At 34.3% G+C, this 26,319-nt stretch overlaps 1 protein-coding gene across 6 annotated transcripts in view; it reads right to left on the minus strand.

Moving 5' to 3' along the window:
* MARCHF7 (membrane associated ring-CH-type finger 7) overlaps positions 1-26,319 on the minus strand; it is a 50,110-nt gene that overhangs the window by 9,803 nt on the left and 13,988 nt on the right. For 4 of the 6 annotated variants that reach the window (XM_021004871.2, XM_021004870.2, XM_021004872.2 and 1 more), the window contains exons 2-7: positions 25,303-25,470; positions 20,595-20,753; positions 16,379-16,571; positions 9,719-9,883; positions 6,383-7,496; positions 5,072-5,241 (exon numbers count right to left, since the gene is read on the minus strand). In XM_021004871.2, the coding sequence (XP_020860530.1) occupies positions 5,072-5,241; positions 6,383-7,496; positions 9,719-9,883; positions 16,379-16,571; positions 20,595-20,753; positions 25,303-25,458 (1,957 nt within the window). In that variant the 5' untranslated portion in view covers positions 25,459-25,470. The remainder of the gene's footprint in view (positions 1-5,071; positions 5,242-6,382; positions 7,497-9,718; positions 9,884-16,378; positions 16,572-20,594; positions 20,754-25,302; positions 25,471-26,319) is intronic. The other 2 variants (XM_021004876.2, XM_021004875.2) reach the window with 1 other exon arrangement.

A 26,319-nucleotide genomic window follows, 5' to 3' on the forward strand; every position in this document is an offset into this window, starting at 1 on the left:
CACCCTCAGGTCATCATCGTATACCTCATCTAGAGAAGAAGTAACTGTGACCCTAAAAGACTTTTAACTGATCTACCCAAGGTCACAGAGTAATTCAGCAATCTTTCCATGGCAGCACATTTCTTGCCATAAATTCTGTTGTTCTTTTATACCACCCTTTTATTAAAATCATTCATGGGGGCAGGTAGGTGGCGCAGTGGATAGAGCACCGGCCCTGGAGTCAGGAGGACCTGAGTTCAAATCCGGCCTCAGACACATAATAACACTTACTAGCTGTGTGACCCTGGGCAAGTCACTTAACCCCCATTGCCAACCCCTCCTCCCAAAAAAACACAACCATTGGCCTTTGTAGAAAGTCTATCTATGAAACAAGAACATAATGACCATGGAATTTATAACTGAAAAGGACCTTAAGTGTTACCTAACCTTAATTTTGCAGATTTATCTGAAGCCCAGAGAGTTTAACTGATTTATCCAAGGAAACGCAGTCAGCATGTGGGAAAGATAAGACTGTAACCTCAATCTTCTGACTAGAATCTACAACTCTTTAACCACTGCAGGACTTTCTTCTACATGTTACAGTTCAAGTGTTGAGGAAACTGTGGGTAGGGCTGCTAAAAATTAATTTGCAATGATTAAGTTTCTGAAGGCAAATAAGAGTCAACTAAATAAATCTATAAACTTTTTTCAAATACCAGTGAATAATCATCAAATGTCAGTTATTTAGTGCAAGCACTAAGATCAAATAAGTCCTCCACTCTGGTAATAACTCAAATTGCCTAATTTCCACAGCATTAAACAAAAACTGATTACAAAAAATTATACCCAGTGGTATAAAAAACAATTTTCACATGACAGGCCAAATCAATTAACAAAACAAAATTACAGCAATGCTATAATTCATTGTTCAAATAGAGCTTTTTATTTTTTTAAGGATCAATATGCTTAGAACAGTTAAGAAGGTGATAGATATTCTAGCAATTACTAAGGTACAAGTCAGTATGATCATTATTAGACTCATCCTGGAATTTACATAGCATTTTTCCAGGGAAAGCGTCATAAAAACTAAAGATTCTCAGGATAGTCCATAAAAGTATACAATAAAAGATAACTGTACTTCAACATAACGTGGAAAAATAGCCAACTAGAAGGGAATAAGATAACACCAAGGATATGCTTCAGTACCACAACAAGAGAGTTGAAAATTAGACTGGCAGTAGTTCTAACCCTGCCAACTCTCTACTCTCCCCACTTCCTAGCGGAGCACACTATTCCATAAACAGTATGATCCAGCTGTTTAGGCTATAGGTTATTCACTTAAAATGAGCCTTTAATAAGAAAATATTTAAAAGGAAGTTAGGAAAAGAGGTAAATTGAAACAGCAACGTAAAATACTAAAATTAAGAGCAGACAGCTGAAAACAAGAAGATGAATTCTCAATTTCAAACTATTAAATTTTTAGGAATGTTGCTGAGCCTAAGTAAACCACTTCAAAATATGATTTTGAATTACTAAATGGAGAATTCCAGAAAATAATTAAGATCTTACAGTGAAGTGATTCCAACAGTAAATCAAATATTTAACTGAAATTTTTTGAAATGACTGTGACAGCGTAATGGGACTTGGAAAAAAAATAGCCTAACAGTAACTGAGAAAATAAAGGTCATATTCCTTTCTATACCAGCAAGAAAGGCATTCCACTAATTTTTTTCTTTCTAGCAAGATTTCCAAGCTTTTATATGATTTGAATGAAAAAAAAAATCAAAATTCGTTCATAGGTTTGTATTTGAAGCAGATAAGAGTTTAAAGTATGGCACACTTTAATCCCACATGCCTCTGGAAAGTTGATTAAAAAACAAGATCCTCATTCAAACTTAAAATAACACTAAAAGACCCTATATTTTAACTTTGCTTATTAAATAAACTTCAGAAAATTCCTTCTAAATCCTAATATTCTAAAGAGCACTTAAAAAAAAAATTCTGCTCCAAATAATACTGACCTCTGCATCACCCAAATTTCAACTAGTCAAAGGTAAAAAAAGACTGAGGCTATCCATCAGGAACTTTCTCTACTTTTCCAATTCCATACTTCAAAAAATACAATAAATACAATAAAACTCTCAGGAATATTATAGCCAAATTCCAGAGTTCTCAGGTCAAGGAGAAAATATTTCAAGTTGCCAGGAAGAAACATTTCAAGTATTGTGGAAACACAATCAGGATAACATAAGATTTAGCAGCTTCCACATTAAGGGATGGGAGGGCTTGGAATATGATATTCTGGAGGTGAAAGGACTAGGATTAAAACCAAGAATCACCTACCCAGCAAAACTGAGTATAATCCATGAGGCAAAAAAAAAAAGATATTCAACAAAGAAGAGGAATTTAACGCATTTTTAAGAAAAAACTAGAGCTAAATAGAAAATGTGACTTTCAAATACAAGACTCAAGAGAAGCATGAAAAGGTCAACAGGAAAGAGAAATCATAAGGGACTTATTAAAGTTGAACTGTTCACATTCCTACATGGAAAGATGATATTTGTAACTCATGAGACCTGAAGAGGGAATATATATATATAGACTGAGGGCACAGGGTGAGTTGAATATGAAGTGATGGTATCTAAAAAAGAAAATTAAGGGATGAGAGAGGAATGTACTGGGAGAAGGAGAAAGGGAGAGGTAGAATGGGATAAATTATCTTACATAAAAGAGGCAAGAGGGAATGAGTGAACCTTACTCTTATTAGAGCTGGCTTATGGAGAGAATAACATATACACTCAACTGGGTATGGAAATCTATCTTAACCTACAGGAAAGTAGGGGGTAAAGGGACAAAAGAAGAGGGGAAGTGATAGAAGGGAGGGCAGATTGGGAGGGGGGATAATCAGAAGCAAATACTTTTGCAGAGGGACAGGGTGAAAGGTGAAAATAGAATAAATGAGAGGTGGGACAGGATGGAGGAAATATTGTTAGCCATTTCCCTAACGTACATAGAAATGTGTCAAATTTACAAAAATAAGAGCCATTTCCCTAATTGATAAATGATCAAAAGATATAATAATCAGTTTTCAGACTGAAGTGATTAAAACTATCTACAGCCATATGAAAAAATTCTAACTCACTACTGATTGGAGAAATCAAGTTAAAACAATTCTAAGGTTCTACCTTTGGTAGGACAAAAAATTAGATAACAGGACAGAAAAGGTAAATGACAAATGTTAGAGGGATGTGGGAAAAACGAGCCATTAGTGTACTGTTGTCAGAGTTGTGAATTGATTAAACCATTCTATAGAGCAATTTGGAACTATATAAAGGGCTATAAACCCATACTTACAGCAATACCACTTGACAGTTATACCACTACTAGGTCTGTATCCCAAAAGATAAAAAAAACAAAAAGGAAAAGGACCTATATGTACAAAAATATTTATAGCAGTTCTTTTCTGGGGGTAAATAATTAGAAATTGAGGGGATGCACATGAACTGGGGAATGGCTGAATAAGTTGTGGTGTGTAATTATGATGAAATACTATTGTACTATATGAAATGATGAGCAGGATGCTCTCAGAAAAACCTAGAAAGACTTACAGAGGTTGATGCAAAGTGAAATGTACTGGGTACAAAGTAACAGTCAACATTAAATTACTTGAGCTAAATGCTATAAAAGGTAAGTTAAAGATAAAATTTCAACTAAGAACACTGGCATTAAATTGAAACAGTGATAAACACAAAGGATATCCAATTTTGTTCTCTTAAAGTAACTGAAAAGAGGATGGTAACAATCTGTTTAGACATTCATTTGGACAGATATTAGCTAGCAACTACAATGCCATAAAGCAAATGGCAACAGTGATTTTCAGACTTCCTGTCTTTATGAATACTGGCAAAATCATAGGGGTCCTGCCAAAAGGATTCTATGGAGTAGTTAAAGCATCACTAAAACTGTACTTTAAAAAAAATGATACCTCTAGCATCCACATTATAAATTCGTTACTTATTAAATAATATCATAGGGACAAGGGCATAACCTAGTACTGTCATAATCTATTACTGTCAATGAAAGAGCTCAATGGTAATCCTGAAAAAACATAAGCTTGGAAGGTAAACAATCCGGGAAGAAAAATGAATGTGCAACATTTACAGATCATTTTCACAATCTTTACTTCATTTGACTGACAACTAGTGAGAAGTCAGCAAGAGAGATATTACTTTTGGAAATGGAAAAACAAATAGTTAAGTTACTTGCTCAAAGTCATATAGCTAATAAATTGGAAAGTGGGAATACAAATCTAAGTTTTATGGTTCTAAGCTCTATGCTCTTTTCACCAGAACCACAATGCCTTTAAATACATCCTGGCTCACTGAAAAGTCTGACAAAATGAATCAAAACTAGAATCCAGAATACAAATGGCATGTGTCATATGACAGAAAAGGGAGAACTGTCTAACAGTTAACACAAACATACATATACACACATGCAATTGTACATGGAAATACAACTACCACATGCTATGTTTAACAATCTAATCTTTTTTCCCCCCTAAATCAAACTGAAAGGAACTTAAGAGACTGTATTTTTCATTTTGTAGATGAAGGATACTACAGTGTCCTAAGATCATCAATGCAAGCATCCACTATGTCTATACTGTAAACATGTGAAGAGGCTGCTAGGTAGCTGAAAGTCCCTGGATAGGGATTTAGTGGGGAAAAGCACAATGGATGGGAGAAGGGATCAATAAACTTGGATTCCAATGGTAACTATTGAACTAAATCAGCTACATGATCTTTTTAGAACTTGTTAAAACTTCTTTGAGCCTTGTGTTCTTCAAATGAAGTTGTTCTAAAGTCCCTTTGAGGTTAACTTTCTCCTTTAAGGTTCTGTGATGGTATGAAAAACAAACTTTATTTTAACATTCTTTGGAGCTGATTTAGTGGGCAGTTTATTTTTCTTGAGTTCAGATTATAATTCCAATACATAACATACATCACACAGTCACAGAACCTGGGGCATAGAACAAATCTTACGCTAATTCTAGAAAGAAAAAATTTGTCAGAAAACAGGTAGATCTTACCAGAATTAATTTTGGCTTGTAGCCATTTCTTCATACATTCCTGATGAACATATTGCAAACTTCCAGTGCATTTGCATGGCTCTATTAGAAGGTTGGAGGAGGATGCAGCTGCCATTTGGCAAATTCTACACAAATCACCTTCTTCTTCATCAGAGTCCTCTAAAAGAAGACTGAAAAAAAAAAAGGGAAACAAATGGTGATGTTTTTTTTTTCCTCTTCAAGCAAAATACTTTTATCCCAGCTCCACACATTTATGTACTGTTCATGTTAGAATTACTTCACAAGTCTGTCTTATATGAGTTTAATTTCTAAATTACTTCCACTGAACTTATTGGGGAATCAAAGAACTACTTACTATCCGAGGTGAGCATACAGCGACATATTAAGAAATTATATCACCATTCATTTGGAAATAATGCAACAGTAATTAAAGTAGTATTGATTTATAACTGTTCCCTTTACACATTATCTAAATGTAGTACTATATAGCAATACCATTCACATTAAATTGATGCTCTTTTTCTCTCCTGGGTCTTCTCACACAAAGACAGCTTGCCAGTTCTTCCAATTCTCTCCCCAACAATCTTATTTGTGCCATCCTGATTTCTTAACAGGACAAATTCTTTAATGATTTGAGGGAAGCACCCATTAAGCTAATTCTCTTTTTAACTGAGGGATATATATAGCTTTACTTAATTATTAGTAAAGTCTAGGTGTCAAACAGCAGCAAAACAAGCCAAATCAAATTAATTTTATGAAGTTTAAGAAGGTTAGCTAAAAATGTATCATAATGTAGGAACAACCTCTTCTTGGCACCCTCAATTTACCTGGTCTAGACTAGAAAGACCACTGGATTAAGACAAGGTCTAGGCTGTTTCACGCTAAGAGTAACCAGGAGAAGGGGAAAGGAATTCTAAACAGCTACAAGAAGTTTCTATGGCAGTTATTCAACAACCTGAGACCTCTTCTACCAGAAGTTTAGCTGGACTTTTTGTCAAGGAGTGGGAAAAGACAATCTTCTTCATGTGTATTTCTGTATTCCAAGACAATAAAACCTTTAAATTATTCTTTGATATTATCTACCCTTAATTATCAATATACATAATTCAATCCAACTATTTCTTAGAATTACAGTAAGTACCTAAGTACATAGCATACAGACCTTAGAGTTTAATTTTACTTCAAAAGTTTTCAGTTCAACTATCAATATTACTGAAAAGAATTAAAATAAGAGAAACTCTAAGCATATTATTACATATAGAACTCCACTGCTACATGCAGAACTTGGCTTTAAGAAAAATGTTAGTTTACCTCTCTTTTATTTTCTGTAGCCTTTCTGGATCTCTTGAAGGTAGAGTTTTAGTTTTATCATTCTGTCCATCAGATGAATTCCAACCTGAGGGAATAATATCTACAGTGATCATGACATTGTCAGATAAACTGCTTCCTAGCGCAGAGGGGACTGCAAATCGGAATAAGGAACCAGGAAGAATTCCAGATATTCCTGTACTTCTTCCACTGTGAGGCAAATCTGGTGTGGAAGCAGCAGAAGCAGCAGCACTGCTGGGTACTGTAGGGGTTTGTGATCTGTTGGCAGTAGTCCCAAGGGACTCATTTTGTGTTTCAAGGTGAACTTCTTCATTAGACTCTCTTCTCAAAACATGTTGAGGTCTAGATGGCACATCAGTAGTGTGTATTCGTGTAGATTCATCTCTTCCCTCTCGACGTCTCCTTGAAAATAAAGGTGTGCATCTATTTCTTAGAGAGGAGGACAACCAGGAACCAGTATTTCTACTTTCAGACTCTTGGCTAAAGTTTTCTGAACCAGTCTCAGAGTTAGGATTTTGGCCAACAGATGATAAACCCCATCTTCGCCTAAGAAATCTAAATCCCTGAGAAGATTCAGGTGTTCTATTATCTGGAACTTCAGAAGATGAAGCTGCACTACCACTAGGTTGTGTGGAAGTCAGAACTCTTGGGGCAAGATAGGAATTTTCAGAATCTAACGATCTTGTATTCAAGGAATCCTGACTAGATCTTCGTGAAAAAAAAGTAGATGACATACTAGAAGCTAGACGAGATAACAACTGCCTGGTTGTCCGTCTTCCTTCAGTGTCATTAGAAGGTTCAGCCAATGATCTTTGAGATGAACCAATCCTTTCAGAATTGCTAATGGAAGGAGTTTCATCTCTATTTGGGATGTAAGAAAAACCTTGCTGTGCACTCCTTTGGGGAGATTCCATTTCTCTTGGAGAAAAGTTTGATCTGGAAGAATTTCTGCTCGGTTCTCTGGAATAAAAGGAGGACTGATGTTCAGAAGGCCATTGACGGTTCATGGATGATGTATTTAATCTCAAAGTATTCAGTGAATTCTCTTTTGGTCTTGCTCCTTGAGAATATGAAGAAGCAACTCTATCTTGAAGATCTATTATTAAAACAGTAAGAGACAATAGGGGAAAATGGTTAGCTGAACATAATAATTTAGATATTAAAAAGTTACATTTGTTGGCATCATCTTCATTTTGTCATTCCTCTACTCACTGAATACATGTTACCATGTATGAGATGCACTTCTATTACAAAAATACAGTGGCACATTAAACCTTATTTTGGCTTAATTTTAATATCTAATATCATAAATTTTATAATTCAAAAAATGGATAATTCTAATGTTCCATTTGAGAGAGAACGTATTACTGTCCAACAACTTCATAAAGATGTCTTTGCTGACTATGCTGATCAGAAACAAAGTCCTCAAAGGCACAAAGGTCAGTTTGATCAAAAAAGTGTGATGAAAGGGAATAATGTTATACAAAGATGGAAAGACATTCTGGAGCCAGATTGTGGAAGGCTTAAAATGCCAACCTTGGAAATATGTACTTACAGGAGAGGTAACAGGTAGCCACTGAAGAGGCTTGAGCAGAGGAGTGAGATATGTCAATATATGACAACTGATTGAAGAATAAAGTGAAGACTAGAAGCAGAAAGTCCAACTGAGATTTAAGTAGAAGAGCAAGTGAACGACTCTTGAATCTTTTGGTCCCAAAACTCCTAGACTTAAAATTATTGAGAATCCCTTTATACTCTTAAAAAGTGAGTATCCCAAAGAGTTTTTGTTTTATTGGGTTATATTTGTCAATATCTAACAAGCATCAGAAATTATAATTCTTTAAAATACTAAGTTATTCATTTAAAAATAAAATCATTACCTATAAAAATATTTTTAATGGAAAAAATCTTCTAAAAACAAAAATTTTGTGAGAAAAAATGACATTATTTTACATATTTGCGCAAATCTTTTAAATGTATTGCTTAATTGAAAGATAGATTCTTTTACTTGCTTCTGCATTCAATCTGCTGTGATTGTGTTTGGTTGTTATATGAAGAAAATCTGAAGTAAAAGATATATATAGTTGGAAAAGAGAGGAATATTTTAACAGTCAAATAAGGTCTTAGTATAATTATAAAACACATAGACCTAATGAAAGGACCTTGGGGGCATAGCAGTTTTAGAATCAATAGTCTAGTGATTCCAGAGCTGCTAGGTGATTAGGGCCTAAACTGGGGTAATGGCTATGAGTAGAAAGGAGGAAGACAGGATTGAAGTTGATGATACAACTTGGCAAATGAGTAGATATTGGGGAAAGACCACAGAAGGAAGTGACACATGACTCCAAGGTTTTAAACCTGAATCACTGAAATGGTAGTTGCCTCAATGAATATAAAGAAACTTGGGGCAGGATTAAGGAAGATCATGAAATCTGGAAACGCTAAAATTGGTACACTTACAGGACACAACAGGAAATATCTAGCAGGCATTAAGTTATATGAAATTATGAACATATAGAATTATTTAGATATATAGCTCTGGGAGTCATTTCCATAAATATAAGTCAATCTATTGTGTACTAATGAGATTACCAACAGAGGGCACAGAGATAGGGAAGAGAGCCTAGAGAGAACCTTGGGAGATTATCCATGATAAAGGAGTAAGAGAGATGAGTCACTAAAGAAGGTCAAAAGGGAGCAGTCAGATGTAGGAGGATAACCAGGAAAAAATAATGTAACAAATGACTACAGATACATCCAGGATGGGATAGTAAACAGTGTTAAATGTTTCTTAGAAAGAGATAAGGGACGAAATAAACATGGTCAATATGGCAATTTGTTTTGCTATTTTTTAAATCTTTTTTTTAATGGGGAGAGTTAATTCAATTTTTTTATTTTTAAAATGATGCAGAGAAGTCAAAAAAAGGATGAGAATTGAGAACAAGTCACAAGATTTAACAAGAGAGTACTGACAAACCTTGGAGAAATTTGTTTTGGTTAGGAGAAAGTAGTGGAAGTTTGATTCCAAAAAATTTAAAGCAAATGAGGTAATGGAAGTGTAAGCAAAGGTCTGGACTTCTTTTTCTAGGAGTGTGGTTGTGAAAGGTAAAATAATTTGGCAAACAAACACTCACCTTAATAACTGGGGATCCCAAGCCCAAATAATAAAGTAGCTTTCTCAACTTGTTCTTCCAACCTCTTCACCTAATGCCATAAACTGTACTCATTTCTTTCTGTTATTAGTTTAATGAATACATGTAAAACAATGTGAAATTGCATTTTACACAAGCCACAAGTAAAAATATAGTTTAAACATACATGACGAAGATGTAAAATCACCACTCCTGTGACTATAATCCATAAGACTAATAGAGGGATCTGTTCTCCTTTCCAGATCTCTTCTTTCTCTCACTAATTCAGTCCCCAGTGATCCAAGTACCATTGAAGAAGACCTGGGAATTTGACTAGGTCTCCAAGAAGAATCTAAAAATAAAAGTGAAGTTTTAAATCAAAAAGCTTATGACTTTAAAAACTCATCCACACGACTAACACACACTTAAAATCAGACATTTTGGGGGTATAAAATATAGCAGATCTTTCACAGAAAACAAGCCACCAACGTTTTTGAAATGCCATGTCACTTTTGCATAATGAAAACAAAAAGGGCACTTATTTGCCTACAGGTCAGGATGTATACAAGGAAGAGCAGCTCTCTAATGAAACCCTATAAAAATCTAGTCTATTAAGCTTCACAACCCATACTCGTGGCTATAAAATACAATATGATTGGTTATATTAGATCTCCTACTTTGCAGAAACAAGTTGGGACAAAACTTCCATTAACACCAATTGCTAAAATTAGAAGTTATGTAATTAAATTTGGACTAGTTATTTGTAATATTTATTTCACTGGGCTGCAATTTAAAACAACTTAAGAGATAATATATTATTGCATTCAATTTTTTCCATAATAAGTGATTAATCTCTGTACAAGGTAAACCACCAACCTCAAGAAATCAAAAATTTATGCCAAGAATAGCAATTTTATTTTTGCTTTTTATTTGCCTCTTGAAGAAAACAAGTGTGTAAAAAATTAGCCCCAGTAATTTTTTTTGGAGGGGAGGGGAAGGCATTAAGGAGATTCTAAACTTGTATACTAATGTGTAAATTTTATAAGTCAAATTTATTTTAAAGTAGCAGTAAAACTACACAATTAAAAAATCTAGTTTCAATACTGTGCGATGAGCAACTTTAATAGACTTAGCTCTTCTCAGCAATGCAATGATCTAAGACTTAATTCCAAGGAAGTCACAATGGAAAATGCTATTCACATTCAGAGAAAGAACTATGGAGTCTCTGAATGCAGATTGAAGCATATTATTTTCTCTCATTTTCTTTCTCGTGATTTTTCCTTTTCATTCTGATTCTTCTTTCACAACATGACTAAAGTGGAAATATGTTTAACATGATTGTACATGGATGGCCTACATCAGATTGCATGCTGTCTTGGGGGAGGGAGGGAAGGGGAAAAATTGAGACTCAAAATCTTGTAAAAGTGAATGTTGAAAGCTATCTTTGCACATAATTGGGAAAAAAAATACTATCAAATGGAAAAACAAAACAAAAAAACCTAGCCTCACTATTCTGCCTTATCATTATCACCTTTCAGGCATTATGAACTCACATCTATATCACGTTTTAAAGGTTTACAAAGGGTTTTCTTCACAACCCTGTAAGCTTTTCGAAGCATTATTATCTGTAGAAAATACAATTCTAAAATGTGGGCTCTCTACACAACCCAGTAGTTTACACCAATCTAAGGGTGAGCAGGATGTATTTTAATTCTAAAGTCACCTTCTAATGAAGACTCTATTTATATAGGACAAAGTCAATAATAATTTGGTTTGCTGAGTCTTCATCCTCCAACACTAAATGCAGCACATTATGATTAGAATAGATTATATCCTCCCCACAGATACCTCTCTCTCTCTAAAACACGATACGACTTCTCCTGGTTCTCCTTTTAAATCTCTAATGTTTTTGCTTTCCCTTTCAATGACTCTACTTTCCCTCTTCTTTTCACCTTATGCCAGGTACTTCAACTTACGCTGTCTCACTGACCTTCTTTATTTTTTCCCTATACTTTTCCCCTTGGTAGATTTAGCCACTCTAACAGCTTCACCTATCACCTCTAAATCAGATTATTCTTAAATCTTTATCTCCAATCTTAATTTCTCTTCAAACTACAGATCTACACCTCTGGTTTCCTAGAGGCTGTTGCCACCTAAATATCACATCGCCACCTCAAATTCAACCCATTCAAATTTGACCTTTTTATCTTCTCCTAAATATGATTGTAACTTTATTATTTCAATCAGTGGCACCACCATTCACCTTAGGCACCTATGTTCAAAACCTTGGTGTTATCTTCCTCATCCCTAATATCCCAATGCAAACAGATCTGTGATCTCATCGATGTGACTATTTCCCTCCAAAGATATAGATGGAAATCTATCTGTGGCTGCTGATTTTGTGCAATTCTTGTCCCTGCCCTTCTTCAGTTCACCATGAGGAACCAATCCAAAACACTGAGGGCCTAGCTGGCCCTCTTAATACTGCAAGAATACTAGTGGTACACAGGATGACCATCAGGTGTTCCTTGCTCTCGCGGTGTGACCAGCCCTTTTCTTTTAAATTACAATTTTTTTTGTTAAAAATAATGTTTATTATTCCGTATGGGACAAATACTAATTAACACAAACATTTCCATATTCCAAGGATGAAAGGATTGCCTAATGATCATTTCTTTGATGAGATACTTTTATGCCAGCTCATGTTTACCATATACCCCCAACTGCCATTTTCAATTCTTTAGACAACTCTAATTAAATAAGCATCTTAAGGTTTTCCTTACAACAATCCTGTGAAGTACACATTATTTTTATTTCAATTTTACTGATGAAGAAACTGAGGTCCAAAGATCAAATAACAGGATGAGATTTGAAACCAAGTCTTCTTACTCCTAGTCCAGGACTCATTCTGCTACAACATACTGCTGATTCTCAAAGAGATTTTCTCTACACTAACTATCTTCTCCAGTATATTCATCAAACTAAAGTCAAATTAATCTTCCCTAAGCATTTCTGGTTATATGATTCCTGTACTCAAAATTTTTTCAACCAAGTTCCAATTCTACTGCTGATCATTCAAGGGCTTCCATAATAAGATACCAGCTTCTATATCACCCTTATCTCCTATAATTCCCTGCAACATTCTCTGTTCAGTCATATAAGACTGCTCTCAGTACCCCAAGCAAACCTTGTACTCCTCGACCTTCTTGTATTTTACTCAAACTGTTCCCTAGGTATGGAATGTTCTTTCTTTTTCATTTTACCTAATAACCCCCTATTCATCTTTCAATGTACAACTCAAATGACACTTCTTCCATTAAACCTTACCTGATATTGCTAGCTGCTCCTTATTCTCTCATGTAACCCTCACAAAACATTTTGTTTGCACCTCTCTTAAGTACTATTTTGCATTTTGATTATTTATACCACATTCCTAAACTAGACCATTAAATTCTACTAAGGCAGTGTCAATGTTTTATCAAATCTTTGTACCTTCCCACTAGTGCCAATCACTAGTCATTAAGGCACATAGTATGGTATGGCCAGAAGTAGAGAAGCTCAATCTATTACATTAGCTCTAATAATGTAAACACTCAAGGGATGCCTACTAATTATAAGTGTGAAACACAGATGGATCTTCCTCCAAGGAAAAAGCTAGATAAATGCAATGATAAGTACATTTCACTGCCCGTGACACTAGAGATGGAAAGCCAATGGAATTCAAGGGGGAAAAAAACTGCCCTCCCTACCCTTCTCCCTGTCCCAGTCAAACTCTTGGGTCTCACCCAAGTTTGAACTGCCTTAGCATGGAAGTAAAAAAAGCAGACATAACCAACCACTGTTAAGGAGTGAAATCTGAGCTACGGGAGATATTAGCCTTGTGACCAATCCTGGTCACAGTTAAAGATTCTAAGGGTTGGCCTAAGTGTCCCCTATATTTCTTACCAAGATGCCTTTAACACCCTCATTCTGAATTAAAACTAGGGGAAAAGAAATGAACAGTTGTTTCCTTTGCTGACAGCTTTGTGTGAAGCTCAGACAGTTGCATTTGAAACAAAAAAATAATGGTTTACATTAAATCTTCAGAAAATCAAAAAACAAGTTTTCTATTCCTATACCTTTTTTTTAAGGTCAGAGGTGTCTTCTTTCACTATTTCTATTTATAAGAGAGGTACTAAAAGTAAATGTAAAACCTGTGAGTAATTTGGAAAAGGGAGAGGGATAGCTGTCCATAAGAGACAGTTCATGGCCTCCTTTTCTCCTGCTTTACAACTGATGAGCTAAGCCAGCTCATCTGCTCCTGGCAAGATGAGGGTAGATTCCTGGACTAGTCACCAAGAATTCCTAGAGACAAAGAAACATCCTAGCTCATCTTCAGTTATAATACTTAGGATTTAGAATCCATTCTCCCAACAATCCCATACAAGTTCTTCCTCTCCTTTCTCAAATACGATGACCCCATTCTCACTATGCCTCTCTTCCAAAAGTCAGATACACTGATGGTAAATGTGCTATTAAATGATCATGATGGCATTTTCCAGGAAGGGCCATTTCCTGAAGGAATGAAGGTTGGAGTGCGGAAATGAAAGAAATCAATGAAATCTTCTAGTGTATTAATTTGGGGCAGAATAGGAGGAAAAGGTGCGGTATGGTGGCGAAAAAGACCAGGTGGGGGCAGCTAGGCTGCGGAGCAAATAGAGCACCGGCTCGGAAGTCAGGAGGACCTGAGTTGAAATCTGGCCTCAGACCAAATATTTGACACTTACTAGCTGTATGACCCTGGGCAAGTCACTTAACCCCAACTGCCTCTTAAAAAAAAAAAAGACCAGGCAGAAGACTAAATCTGGAAACAAATTCAAATCCTGGTTCTACTTCTTTCTGTAATTAATTACAATATTAGGAAAGTCACTTTACCCTTCTAGACCTTAGTTTACTCAAGAGTAAAATGGAAGGATTAGAATAGACTAGACAATCTAAGACTCCTTCAAGTTCTAAATCTTATAGTCCTATATTCCTAACATGGGAGGTGGAATGAAGGCATACAACAATACAGGAATCTGTCCAGATTATAAAAGTAAATTGTTCAAGTATGTTCAACTTTCACAGGCTATCATATAAAGAACATGATCATATACTCATTCTTTTTTTTCCCCCCAAACTGAGAGAAAATGTTGCTAGGGATGTTCACTTAGCTTACTCTGAATGCACATTTCCATCACTTTACCACATTATAAGCTTAAGTTTGTACATTTGGAAACATAATGTACGAATGTACGTAACAACTGCACCATTTTCTAGGAACCAAACAATCTGATAGTTACTAGTATAGTTTCCGAGTAGGCTAGGGTGAAACTGCTAGCCGTATTATATATTAAAAAATTGAGAACTCGGGTAAGTTCTTGGTTCTTAATGACATAAAGTACCATGCCAAAAGTTACATTCTTTTCAGAACTTGGAATATAATACTTCTGTGGAATGGTTATAGTTATGAAATATTATAAATAATGAGACTACTCTACCTTGAAAATATTTCAATTATCTCATCACAGTGAGAACATTTAGTTCTAGACAATGCAAAAGCAGAATTTTGGATTAATCATTATGTGTAACTATTATGGTTCAGTCTTTCACAACCGTATTTTATGAGCTAGATGTAAAGAACTTTAAAGCCCACATCTTATTCCCATCTTTTCAATAAACAACACAACTTCAGTTTTTCAAGTGGCAAAAATGGAGTGAAGGAAAACAGAGCAATGCCTGAAATGTATCCTGGTATTAAAGACACAAGATTTTCAAGAATTAGTTCACTGATATGCGGCTGGTTCCTGAAATGAGGTGACTAAAAATTTAACAGAAATGCCTAAGCATAAAATGACAACTTTGATATTTGGTGTACCAGAATAAATCAGGATTTTCACATCCACCAGAACCTCCTTGTCATAATCCCACCTCCCCCCAAACAAGTTTGAATACATCAAGTAAAATTATTTAAAAACTTAGAAGATCCAGTTAAGAAACAGACAAGTCTTGGTTATCTTTAGAACTGTTAAATACATACAAAATACTCTCAAAGCATTTTTAGTTTTAGCCCAAAGGATGAAGCTAAATATAAAAATTGATTATTTGAAAAAGAAATGCTAACTATTTAATCATTTAAGCATAAAATGATACTTTAAAAATTCTATCTCTCACTCCACACTGAAAGAGTTTAAAAGGACCTGAGAAATACAACTTAAGATACTCATTATACTGGTGAAAGAAACTAAGCACAGAATAATTAAGTGCAAAAGTCTCACAGTCAGAAAACAGGAGGGGGATTAAAAACCCTTTTTAGTGTGTTAGTACAACTTACTGTCCAATCCATTTTTATTTTTAATTTACAAAGCTCTTGGAAATAAAGTTAATAGATCAATCAGCCTTCAGCCAGAAATCATGCTTTGAAAAAAAACCAAAAAACCAAAACAAAACCTCTTTAGATAGTTTATCTGTCTTTCTAGCAAAATCTGAAAAACACCAAAATAAATGTCTAATTGATCAATTTTAATATCACTTAAACAGGTCTATTTAGGGGGGAAAAAGTTAAAAGTTTTATCTGTCAGATATAGGCACTAAATTAAAAATGTTAACTCTCAAGTTTCACTTTCTAATTCCAGTACTGACTTGCAATATGACCCTGAACATTTAACAAAACTGATGCTTCAGTCTCACAGTCTATAAAAGCATTTCTACCCATTCAACTCCAAATATTTGGCTATTTCAAGGATTTTGCTTTATGGAAACAAAACTCAGAAATTTTTCTGTTTCTGAAAATAGTTTACTCTATTTTAACCCCTAATTATTTTATTACCTGATAACGAATTCAAACCACTTCCATTATTTCTCCCAGCTGAGGTAGATGTACAACTTGTATAGGAAAGCTTAGGCCTCTTTGAATCATGTTCTCGTTGCTGGTTTTGCAATCTTGGGTATGCCCCCTGAGTTCTCTCAGATTCACCATACCATGAAGACTGAAAAGGTGAAGTCAGTGATGATGGTGTTGCCTACGAGTTAAAAAAAAAAATTAGATGCAAATAATATAGCTTCCTACTCTACTCGCAGTACAAAATTTGATCTAAAATGGTTTGTTTTATGCTCAAGAACCATTTATTCTTCTCTACTGGCCTTGATTTATCTGAGTAAATTCTGCCTCGTATGCTGTGCGTGCATGCGCACACAAACACACACACACACACACACACAACACACAAAGAAGTTGGTTGTCCATACCCAACAGTTTGTAACTTTAATTAGTAAATAAGCTTTTTACATAAATATAAAATATTTGCTTTCAAAGAACTAAGTTTTAATTTGAAATCTAGTCTGAGTAACAATTCATGTAAAAAAGGTACTTTACACAAGTAGTATGATTAGAATTACAGAATTTTCAAGATAGAAGAGACCATAAAGTTGATCTACTTAAAACCCCTCATTTTATAGATGATAATTCAGATTCAGAGTTCAAGCAACATGCTCAAGGTTCATAGAAGAACCAGGATTAGAACTGAGGTCCATGCTTCTTTCTACTATATAATGACTAGTCACCCCCCACTACACAAGACAATTCTGGAAAAAATGGTCTGTTCTCAAAATCTTAAAAATTGCTCCCACATTAATCCCTCCCCAAATACCCTAGACCCGATTCCTAAAGACAGTCGCACTACACATAAATGTAGTCATAAATTAAAATTTTAAATGCTAAATTAATTTTATTTACCAGAATAACAGATTCTAATGAAACAAGTAAATGTCTCAAAACATGTAGATTATATTCTAAACATACACAAAACAGTAAAGTCCTTTTCAACACTTAGTCTTTTCAACTTCAGAACTCAGACCTTAGACAACTTAAGAAATTAGACTTAGAACATGACCTTCCAAGAACACAATTTTACTTAGAAACAATATGTCAAAGCAAAGGCACAAAATATTAAAGCTCTATTTAAAAACAAAAACAAAACCAAACCAAAAAAACCCCATGAAAACAACAATAGGATGCTACATTAAACACTTCATCCAAAATCATCTAAGTCCTAGAATTTATCTTTTTTTCATTACACAAAATCACCTACTTCCATTAAGCAAAAATATCTCATTTTTTAAAAGCTAGTTTGCCACTTAAAAACAAGAAAAATAAACTGAAAACACTGTATATAAATCCGAAGTTTTAATTATAGAAGGGAGAGAAAATGTTTTAATACCATAAGTTGCCACAAAAAGGCATATGGCGAAGAGCCCTGTTATTAAATGATATTACAATATGGTTCTCTCTTCTAATTTTCTTTGAAAGGATAAACAAAAAACGGAATATAACACAGGCCTTGAACAGTAGAAATGTTAACACAGCATTCACATTCGCTAAAATAATAGCATATTAACATGTGCCAACCATGCCTAACTTTTAACAGAAAGCATGCTATTGAACATTTATTTCAAATTTTAGACAAAAATACTGAAAAACCCACAATGAACAGGATAAACGGCAGCTCTGATATCTTTTAGATGGCACTATGTCAATAGAAAGTAAAATATTAATTAAAAATTAATAAAAAGCATATCATAGAGGTCTTAGGATTTGGAATCAGAGGGGTTCTTAAATATTATCCCGTCTAACTCACTCATTTTTACAAATGCAGAAAAATATCCAGAGGAAATTGGGATAAAATGACTTATCTTAATTTAAGGTCATATAAGCGGTAGAGCTAGAATTCAAATCTAGATACTCCTGACTCCAAATATAGGGCTTTTAATGGCTTCAATATATGAAAATACAGACGAATTTTATCATATACTTGACAAGCATATGCCAATCCCCCACCAAAGTCTTTCTCCCCCCTTTCTCCCCCCACCACTGATCGCAGCCCAACAGGATATAAATATTCAGCAATTAAAGTAATATTCATTACCTGAACTTATTAAAACCAGAGGTTCTCCTCCTTCTAAATGCTTCAGTAAGATTTAGTATATTATCCTTCAATATTGTTAAGAAAAATTTAACTAATAATACTAGGAAAAATTTCACTAGCTTCTCTAAAATCAGAAGATGTCAGAAGCACCCATATAAATAATTCTTAATTCACTGGCATGGTAGTGCAGACTTAAAAAAAAAAAACAAAAAACAAAAAACACCACATAAGTAATTTTAAAACTATAACTACAAAGGAAAAATATTGATAGGTTTGGTTTAAATCATATTAAACTCAAGTATTTTATTATAAGAATTACAAACTCACTATTTAGTTTTTCTAAGCTTTCTAATAAAAATTTTAAAATAGATTTTCAAAAAGGCCACAGTTCTATTTAGAGTCTAATTTATCAATCCCAGAAGCACCTACTAAGTTTTATATAGATTTAGGAAGCAGACCAGAAGTTCCTGTTAAGCTTTGACTAAGGGAGTTGGATTAGGTCTCTAAGATTCTTTATGGCCCATAAATACAAAATTTTAGTTTTCAAACAGTACTTCCAGGTATAAAACACTTTTTAAAAAAAAATCAAGAATTCATTTTCATATAGAAATGAAAAATAAAAGATCCTATTAGTTCTGTTAACTCTATAAATTGTGTTAAGAATCAAACCTTTAGCTCTTTTCTACCAATCCCAAACCTACTAATTAGCCTCCAAAACCCACTTCAATTCCCTATTCCAAAAAACCTGCTCTGATCCAGACTGAATCATTCTCTGAATCCATTTTTAACAACCATAGTTCAGCTACTGCTTCAGAGATCTCCTATACCATGGCCTACAACTATTTCAATATTTTATTAGCTAACTTTCAATATATTTTTACTTTACTTACCCCAGATAAGCTGTAAATTTCTCAACGAATGAGGCTAGCCTTTTGTTACACCCAAGTACTTTGCATACAGCACTTTCCCCAGTATTTTTTCAAAAGACTCATGATTTTATAGGTGTGAGGACTCCTCCACCTTAATAAATAGAAGATTACTGAAAATAGGATGGAAACCAAAAATCATGATCTGAGAGAAGTTTACAACTCTCCCAAGGCCTTCAGAGTTGCTGTGGCCAGAAAAAAAAATGACCTTGCAGTTCAGCCTTCTAAATTTAGCCTAAGCTGGACCTCAGAAAGGATATGTAGTTCATTGCTGGGCCCCATACTTCCAAGCCTTTCCAACTTGGAAAGATCTGCCTGAATTAATATTTTTCTTGGCACAACCTTTGAAAACCCTGGGGTCACCTCCATACTACAACGAGGGCCCTGGATTGGACATCAGTAGAACCTATAACATAGAGTCAAATGTTCAAACATTTAATATTGCCAAAACAGAAATTTTAAAAAAACTTAAGGAAGAGAAGGTTGTTGGAAATGGAATAAAGTCGAAGACTCTTAGAATTTCAACTGGGAATAAATCTAGGCAAAAAGGGATCGAGACAAATGCAAGGAAATGGTAGTACAAGACTCAAAACAGCCCTAAAAACAAAACAGATTGACAACATAAATAACACTTAGTTACACACCAGTTAAAACTACAATTTAAAAGCATTGGAGGTTTTGAGATAAAAGGTCGAATTAAAGAGAAAAGGAGGTTGGCAGCAGGGGGTAATACTGATAAGAAAGTCTTTAAGTGTCTACAATGCTTGTGAATATTCCCTGGAATGGAATGAAGGAAGGAACATACTTCACATTCACTGATTAAATCAATGAATCCCAAAAAACTATGTAGGCAAGGCAGAAAGGAGATGGTGGTAGTAATTGGTTTTGGTATTTCCTGAAAGATCCTTATTTATATTACATTTGCCTCAAATGGGAGAACTCTTTGCTAGGTTATAAAGGCAATCTTGAGTTTTAAAAACAAAGGGCACAAATTAAGATTTCAAGCTAGACTTCAACCACAAACTAAAGGAAAAAACTGAAGATGAATACAAAATCTCATTCATTTTGAAGCATCTCATGTTCAATATGTGCTTGAAATTTAAAATCAAAGAATTAGAGGAATTGTAAAAAACATGATGACCTCATCCTTCCCACATAAAATAGAGACCTAATTTAGGGTTGATGTGAGTCTTACCAATCTGCTTCTACTTCCCAAAAAGCTTCCAGACCATGGACGCTCAAATGTTCCTGAGAAGTGAGCTGGAGAGGAACTGGTAAATTTCCATGGAGTTTCATGGGCTTCTCTTTCTCCAAATCCCCAGTCTCTACCAGAAGTATGCAACAGATTGGACTCCTGGAGTAAATAACATTTTCATGACTCGCTTCCAACTCAAAAGAGTTTTCTGATAGCCTATACAATTTAAACACTATTAAGTGAATTCCCATAGTATTTCCTTCTCCTGTGTATTCCAAGATTCAGTAAAAGGGGTCTTAAATATATCTTATCTACGTACCACATCAAGAAATGTCACTGTACAAAGCAGGAGATTAATAAAACTGAATTTTTCAGATCATTTCTATAACTATCACATACTTGTTGGGTTCATTCAATTCTGCAAATTAAGTATCCAGTGTATCTTTAATAGTAGGCATACTGGAAAAACTATAAATGAAATAAGTACTTTTCTTTTCATTTGCAATTGACCATTTGTCTTGTCCTTAGCAAATGATTATTTCCAAAGTTTTTTAAGCAATCAGCTTCCATCTTGCCTAAATACCTCCATATCTACCTTCCTGATAGATCTGCCATATGACTATGTCTTCTAGGGGAAAAGCAGCTTTTAAAATATGGTTTTAGATTGCTGCATACTTCAATATTTGTAGGCTTCTGTGATCTATAGCTGCTTCCCATGATGAAATTCCAACTCCTCAGCTTTCTTCCAACAAAAACTGAATGTGTAACCAAAAGCAATTCTCCACCCCCATAGATATGCTATGTAAAAAAAAAAAAAGACTTGTTATATGATATCCTGTTCTTTCTCTCCCTGCTTTGATGTGGGAGTATAGGATCTTTCCAATTTTACTCTCCTCTCATATGCATTGTAGTATATAAAATACAGTTTATATCCTTCCTACTATAGGAGTATAAATATGGTTGAAGTCTGCCAGGCACAGAAAGCCAAAACTTCATATGGTCTGGCTATCCAAAACCTCCTAAGCTCCTCGCTGGGTGTGCATGCAGGTAACATTTAAAAGTAGAAGTACTAAAGAAATTGCTACAATTTCAACAGTGAACTAAGTGATACATATTTAAGTTGGCAGTCAGATAAAAGTACATTAAATTCACATTCAGAGTGCCCCTTTTTTATGCCTTTGTACTTCTCTATAATGGCAACATAGAAAAGAATTACCTTGAAAGCTGCTACCTTAAAAGGATAGAATTTCTCATCAAATAATCACATATTCATGTACTATACCCTAAAGGTTGGAAGAATTTTTATCCATTCCAAACTACTCTATGCCATTAACATTTATTTTCAAAAATAAGCATCAAAAAGATATGCAACAGCAAGCCCCCAATTTATAAACTATCAATCAAAAAACACAGCAATTTAGAATCACAACATAACTTTCCAAAGAAACAATTTAATGAATGCTAGTTAGATTATTAGGATAGTCAACAACAAAAAAAAAATCTGTTTTTAACAGAACTCAAATGAAACAATAGTATATAAAAAACAACAGCATCCTCCAAATAAACCTTGAGCCCTAAATCCTCTGGTCCTAAGTTCCTCTGAGTATCCCCACACTATTGGGGAGAAGGGATAGAAGGGTACTGTCCCAGCATTAACAAAGTTAGTGACTGGACAGGTATGCTGATGAAAGGGTGGGATTTCCATTAACATGTACAATCATTCTTAAATTGAATGTTTATAAACTGAGGACTTCCCTTATTCTCAAAGTATTTTAGCTGAGACATTTTACAGATCATGGAATCTATAAATTCTCTAAAACATGGGGAAGATTAAAATTTAAACAGTAGTTCATTCAGTTTTTTTCTCCTCAGAAACTATGAATTTATATAGAACAATTCAAAGAAGATTTTAAATGCTCCAAATTTTGAAGTTTCTCAATAAATTAATGTCCACATTAATTTGTGATATAGTGATATAGATTTTATACACGTAGACAAATTTTCAAAGTCTCAAAAAACCTACACTGTGCTCAATAACACACTCCATGTTATTCTCTGTGGATATCAGTTATATATTTAAACTAACCTATTTAATTGGAGCCTGATGACACGTAGTCATTGCTCATAAAAGTTAGGTTTTTCAGAAAACTGTTAAAGAAAAATCATAATAATGGCATCCCAATCTGTGAACCCAATAGTCACAAGATTGAAGACACAACATGGAGAACAAAAACAAACAAACAAAAACATAAATATGAGTTTCTTTAATTGAAAAAGATGGGCAAGAAAGGCAGAGTAAACTACTCTAAGAAAAATGAGTATGTTCTCTCAAATGGACACACCTAAAGCCACGTATTTCCTCTTTATAATTTCTATGTATAGAGGAGATTTACCTTGAAGCAAGTCCCAAATGAAGTAGTATAATACCAGTTATGCACCAAAGCGTCTCATCTCTAAATAAAAGGAATATGCTGAGGTGTTCTCTATTACAGCTGTTTCAATATCTGACTCAGATATATTTCAGGTGCTCAAAAAGCCAGTCAGGATTAGACCTATATAGGGCAAAGCAGGTTGGGAATATTTTACCAATTATGGGAACTAGTGCCATATTAAAAAAAAAAATCCAAGAAATTTGCTCCTATGGTCATATCAGCAAAGAAAAAACAAATCCTCAGGGAACAGATCCAATTCATTAAGAGTCTAAATCAGTTTTTTATTTTTCTGAACAATGAAAATTTTAGTCAAAGATAATTTAGATTCTAAACCTAACTCCAGTTTGATTGTACTTTGGTATTCAAATCAGGTTTCCATATATTGAACATCTTCAGTATTGCTTTTGGAAAATTTGCTTTGATTTCCTGGGATTAAACTAGAGAACTACAAGTTGTAGCATTAAAAACTGTATCAAAGAACACGAAACTAGAAGACTCTCAAAGATGCCAAAGAATTCTCTTTACGCCAAAGGGTTCGAAACACCTATTACTAAACAAAAACCTCAGTATACAAATGCTACCATTATTACATAACATCTTTCAGAATGTTTTTATCTATATTAACGACCATTAATTATAAATATGGCATATTAATAACATGCTAGAAGTCTTTGGAAATGGCCATTTCCAAAACTCAAGATCACTTTCCCTTCAACTCCTCCCTCCCCAAAATACAAAACATCTTTGAAACCTTTCTTTACAACAGAATATTGTGAAATGGAAGTAGAAAGAATGCTGGAATTTTACATCCAAGAACTCAGATTTGATTCCCTTGTCATTTATTACCTGTATGGCCCACTCTTCACTTTTCTGGGTCTCAATTTCCTAATCTGTGAAGTAAGGGGGTTGGACTAGGTACCCCTCTCTCAGGCTCAAAATTACAAGCCTAAGGACTAACCCAATTCTAGAAAAATACAACTGAGTATTGAAAGCTCTCTGACAGTCTGGTTCTGTTCCCAAGGTATATAAATTTAATTCCTCACAGTTCTAAAAGTGGTTCTGTTACCCTTGGAAACTGCATATAGAACTTTTTTCATAGCACCGTTTTCACACAAATAATAACATCTGCCTCGATAGCATATATGGCCACAGCTCTGAAGTTATTCTTAATAACTTGTCAATCTACATGAAACGAATTTATCTTAAAAAGAAGGGCCTAATTTAATAACCACAATTTTCAATATTCTTTACAGGTTTGGGAAAGGAACTGTTTTACTTTTGGTCAGAAGCTGAAGCAGAAAATTTTATCACAAGTTCTAAATCTTAAATTAATGTTGTGAAAGTCCCACACCTTGTCTGTAATTATCACCCTCCCTTTCAAGAAAATTTGGACTAAGGAGCTTCAACCTGTCATGCAAGACTGACCAAGGAGCTGGTGACAATTTTACAAGGATGGTATTTGCTTTACTCTTATGTGAAATAAGTTCAGTTACATAGAAGAGAACCTCATCTTAACCCAATACAGAATCCAGATTTATAAAACTGATATATTAGGGATGCTGATTTACTTTCCAAGATTAAGTTTTATTAAAAATTCATTGAGTCCTATAACTAGTAAATTCCCCAAATATATTTGTAAAAATTACTAAAACTCTGCTTATATTCAACTCTTCTAAAACTCCAGTACTTCTTAACATGAGGCAAACTGTATCAAATAGCAATGTACTATACTTTTCCCTAATAATACTCATGACATAATGCTTTCTTCCGAGATCACTGATAGTTATGTTAACACCAGTTAGGCATTTCAATTAAAAAACCAAAAAACCTCATAAAAGTTCCTAAGGTTAAAGTATATAGATGTACCATTATACATCAAGGCAAAACTTAAATCTTACTGATGTTGGATCATTAGCATCCCATACAAAAAAATAGGCCATTAATCACTCTTTTTCTTTAAACTTATCAAAAATCTTTTTGTTTTGTTTGGGGGCAGGGGAATGGATATAAAATAACAACTTAATATTTCATCATTGCTTTGGGCATGCACTGTGATTTAACACCACCGAAGAGGAGGTGAGGAAAAAGAAAAACAAATTTTCATTTCCTTATTAAAGATTTAGAAATATACAACTGATTTAGTCAAGTCTGTATTCAAAAGTTAATTCTGATATTTAAATTTTTAAAATACACAATAATCTGATTACTTAACTTCACAAATTAACTCTTAATGCAGTAAGTGGGAAAATAATTTTAATGTTTCAAATTAATGTTACCTGATGCTCAGAATTCAGTCTGAATGGAGATTCTCTTGGGTGATATGCATCACTCATACCACTTCCTCTGCCTCCAGATACAGTTCGAGCACTTAAGGAAGAACTGGAGGGTTCAACAGTTATCCTTCTAGGGATCCTTGAAGGTTTGGATTCCATTCTTAAGGTTGTCTGTGAAATGCAAATTTCAATTAATTGCCTCTGGGGGTAAAAGATAAACTCAAGCACACTTATCAAAAGGGTAAAGCACCAATACCTAATCTGATTTAAATTGTCATCTGCTTTAAAAAGGGAGTTACAAATTAAAATCAATAAGCTAGTTTTGAGTGAGGACTAGAGAAAATACATTGCCCATTCCTGAGATGGCAAGGTCCCAGCCACTTTACACACCCCATACCTTGAAGAGTGAAATATGCTCAATTTATTAACTGTCCTTACTGGATACTCCTCAGACTGGTTTTCCTAAACTACATTACAGCTCTGGGTGAGATATTTTTCTGAATAGTATTTTTCTCCCTAGACTCTGCAAACAGCTGGTGTCTGGTGCTAAATGTAAGAAAAAGACCTTTGTAAATGTCTCAATTGCACAAATCAGTCTGCCGTAGGAAAGAATTTAGTCAAGACTCAGTGTTTTCTCAATCTATAAATGAGTTATGTTACAAAACTAAATTGGTTGTTTTGAACACATAATAGTTTCCTACCACAAGTGGGTTAAATGCATTCAATTCCTACTCTAATTAACTCCATACTATATTTCAATTTGTGATTCAGTGTTTGAACTAAATGAAACATGACGACCCTTCCAAATTCTAAGACTATCTAGCTCTGAAATTGTAAGAGTGTATTATTTGAACTTTCTGATCAAATATTAATTTTTAAATGTCTGCTTATTTTAATGGTGGCTATTTTATAAAAAGCCAACAACTGCTTTATTATGCTGAGGTAAAACACAGGGAAAGAAACCAGTTCTACTTAAGCAATAAGGAACCCCAAGGGAGACAGAGTCAGCATGTGCCAGCC

The sequence above is a fragment of the Phascolarctos cinereus genome, unplaced genomic scaffold (assembly GCF_003287225.1).
Source record: "Phascolarctos cinereus isolate Bilbo 61053 unplaced genomic scaffold, phaCin_HiC Scaffold_726;HRSCAF=1367, whole genome shotgun sequence".
In the NCBI taxonomy this organism is placed as follows: Eukaryota; Metazoa; Chordata; class Mammalia; order Diprotodontia; family Phascolarctidae; genus Phascolarctos; species Phascolarctos cinereus.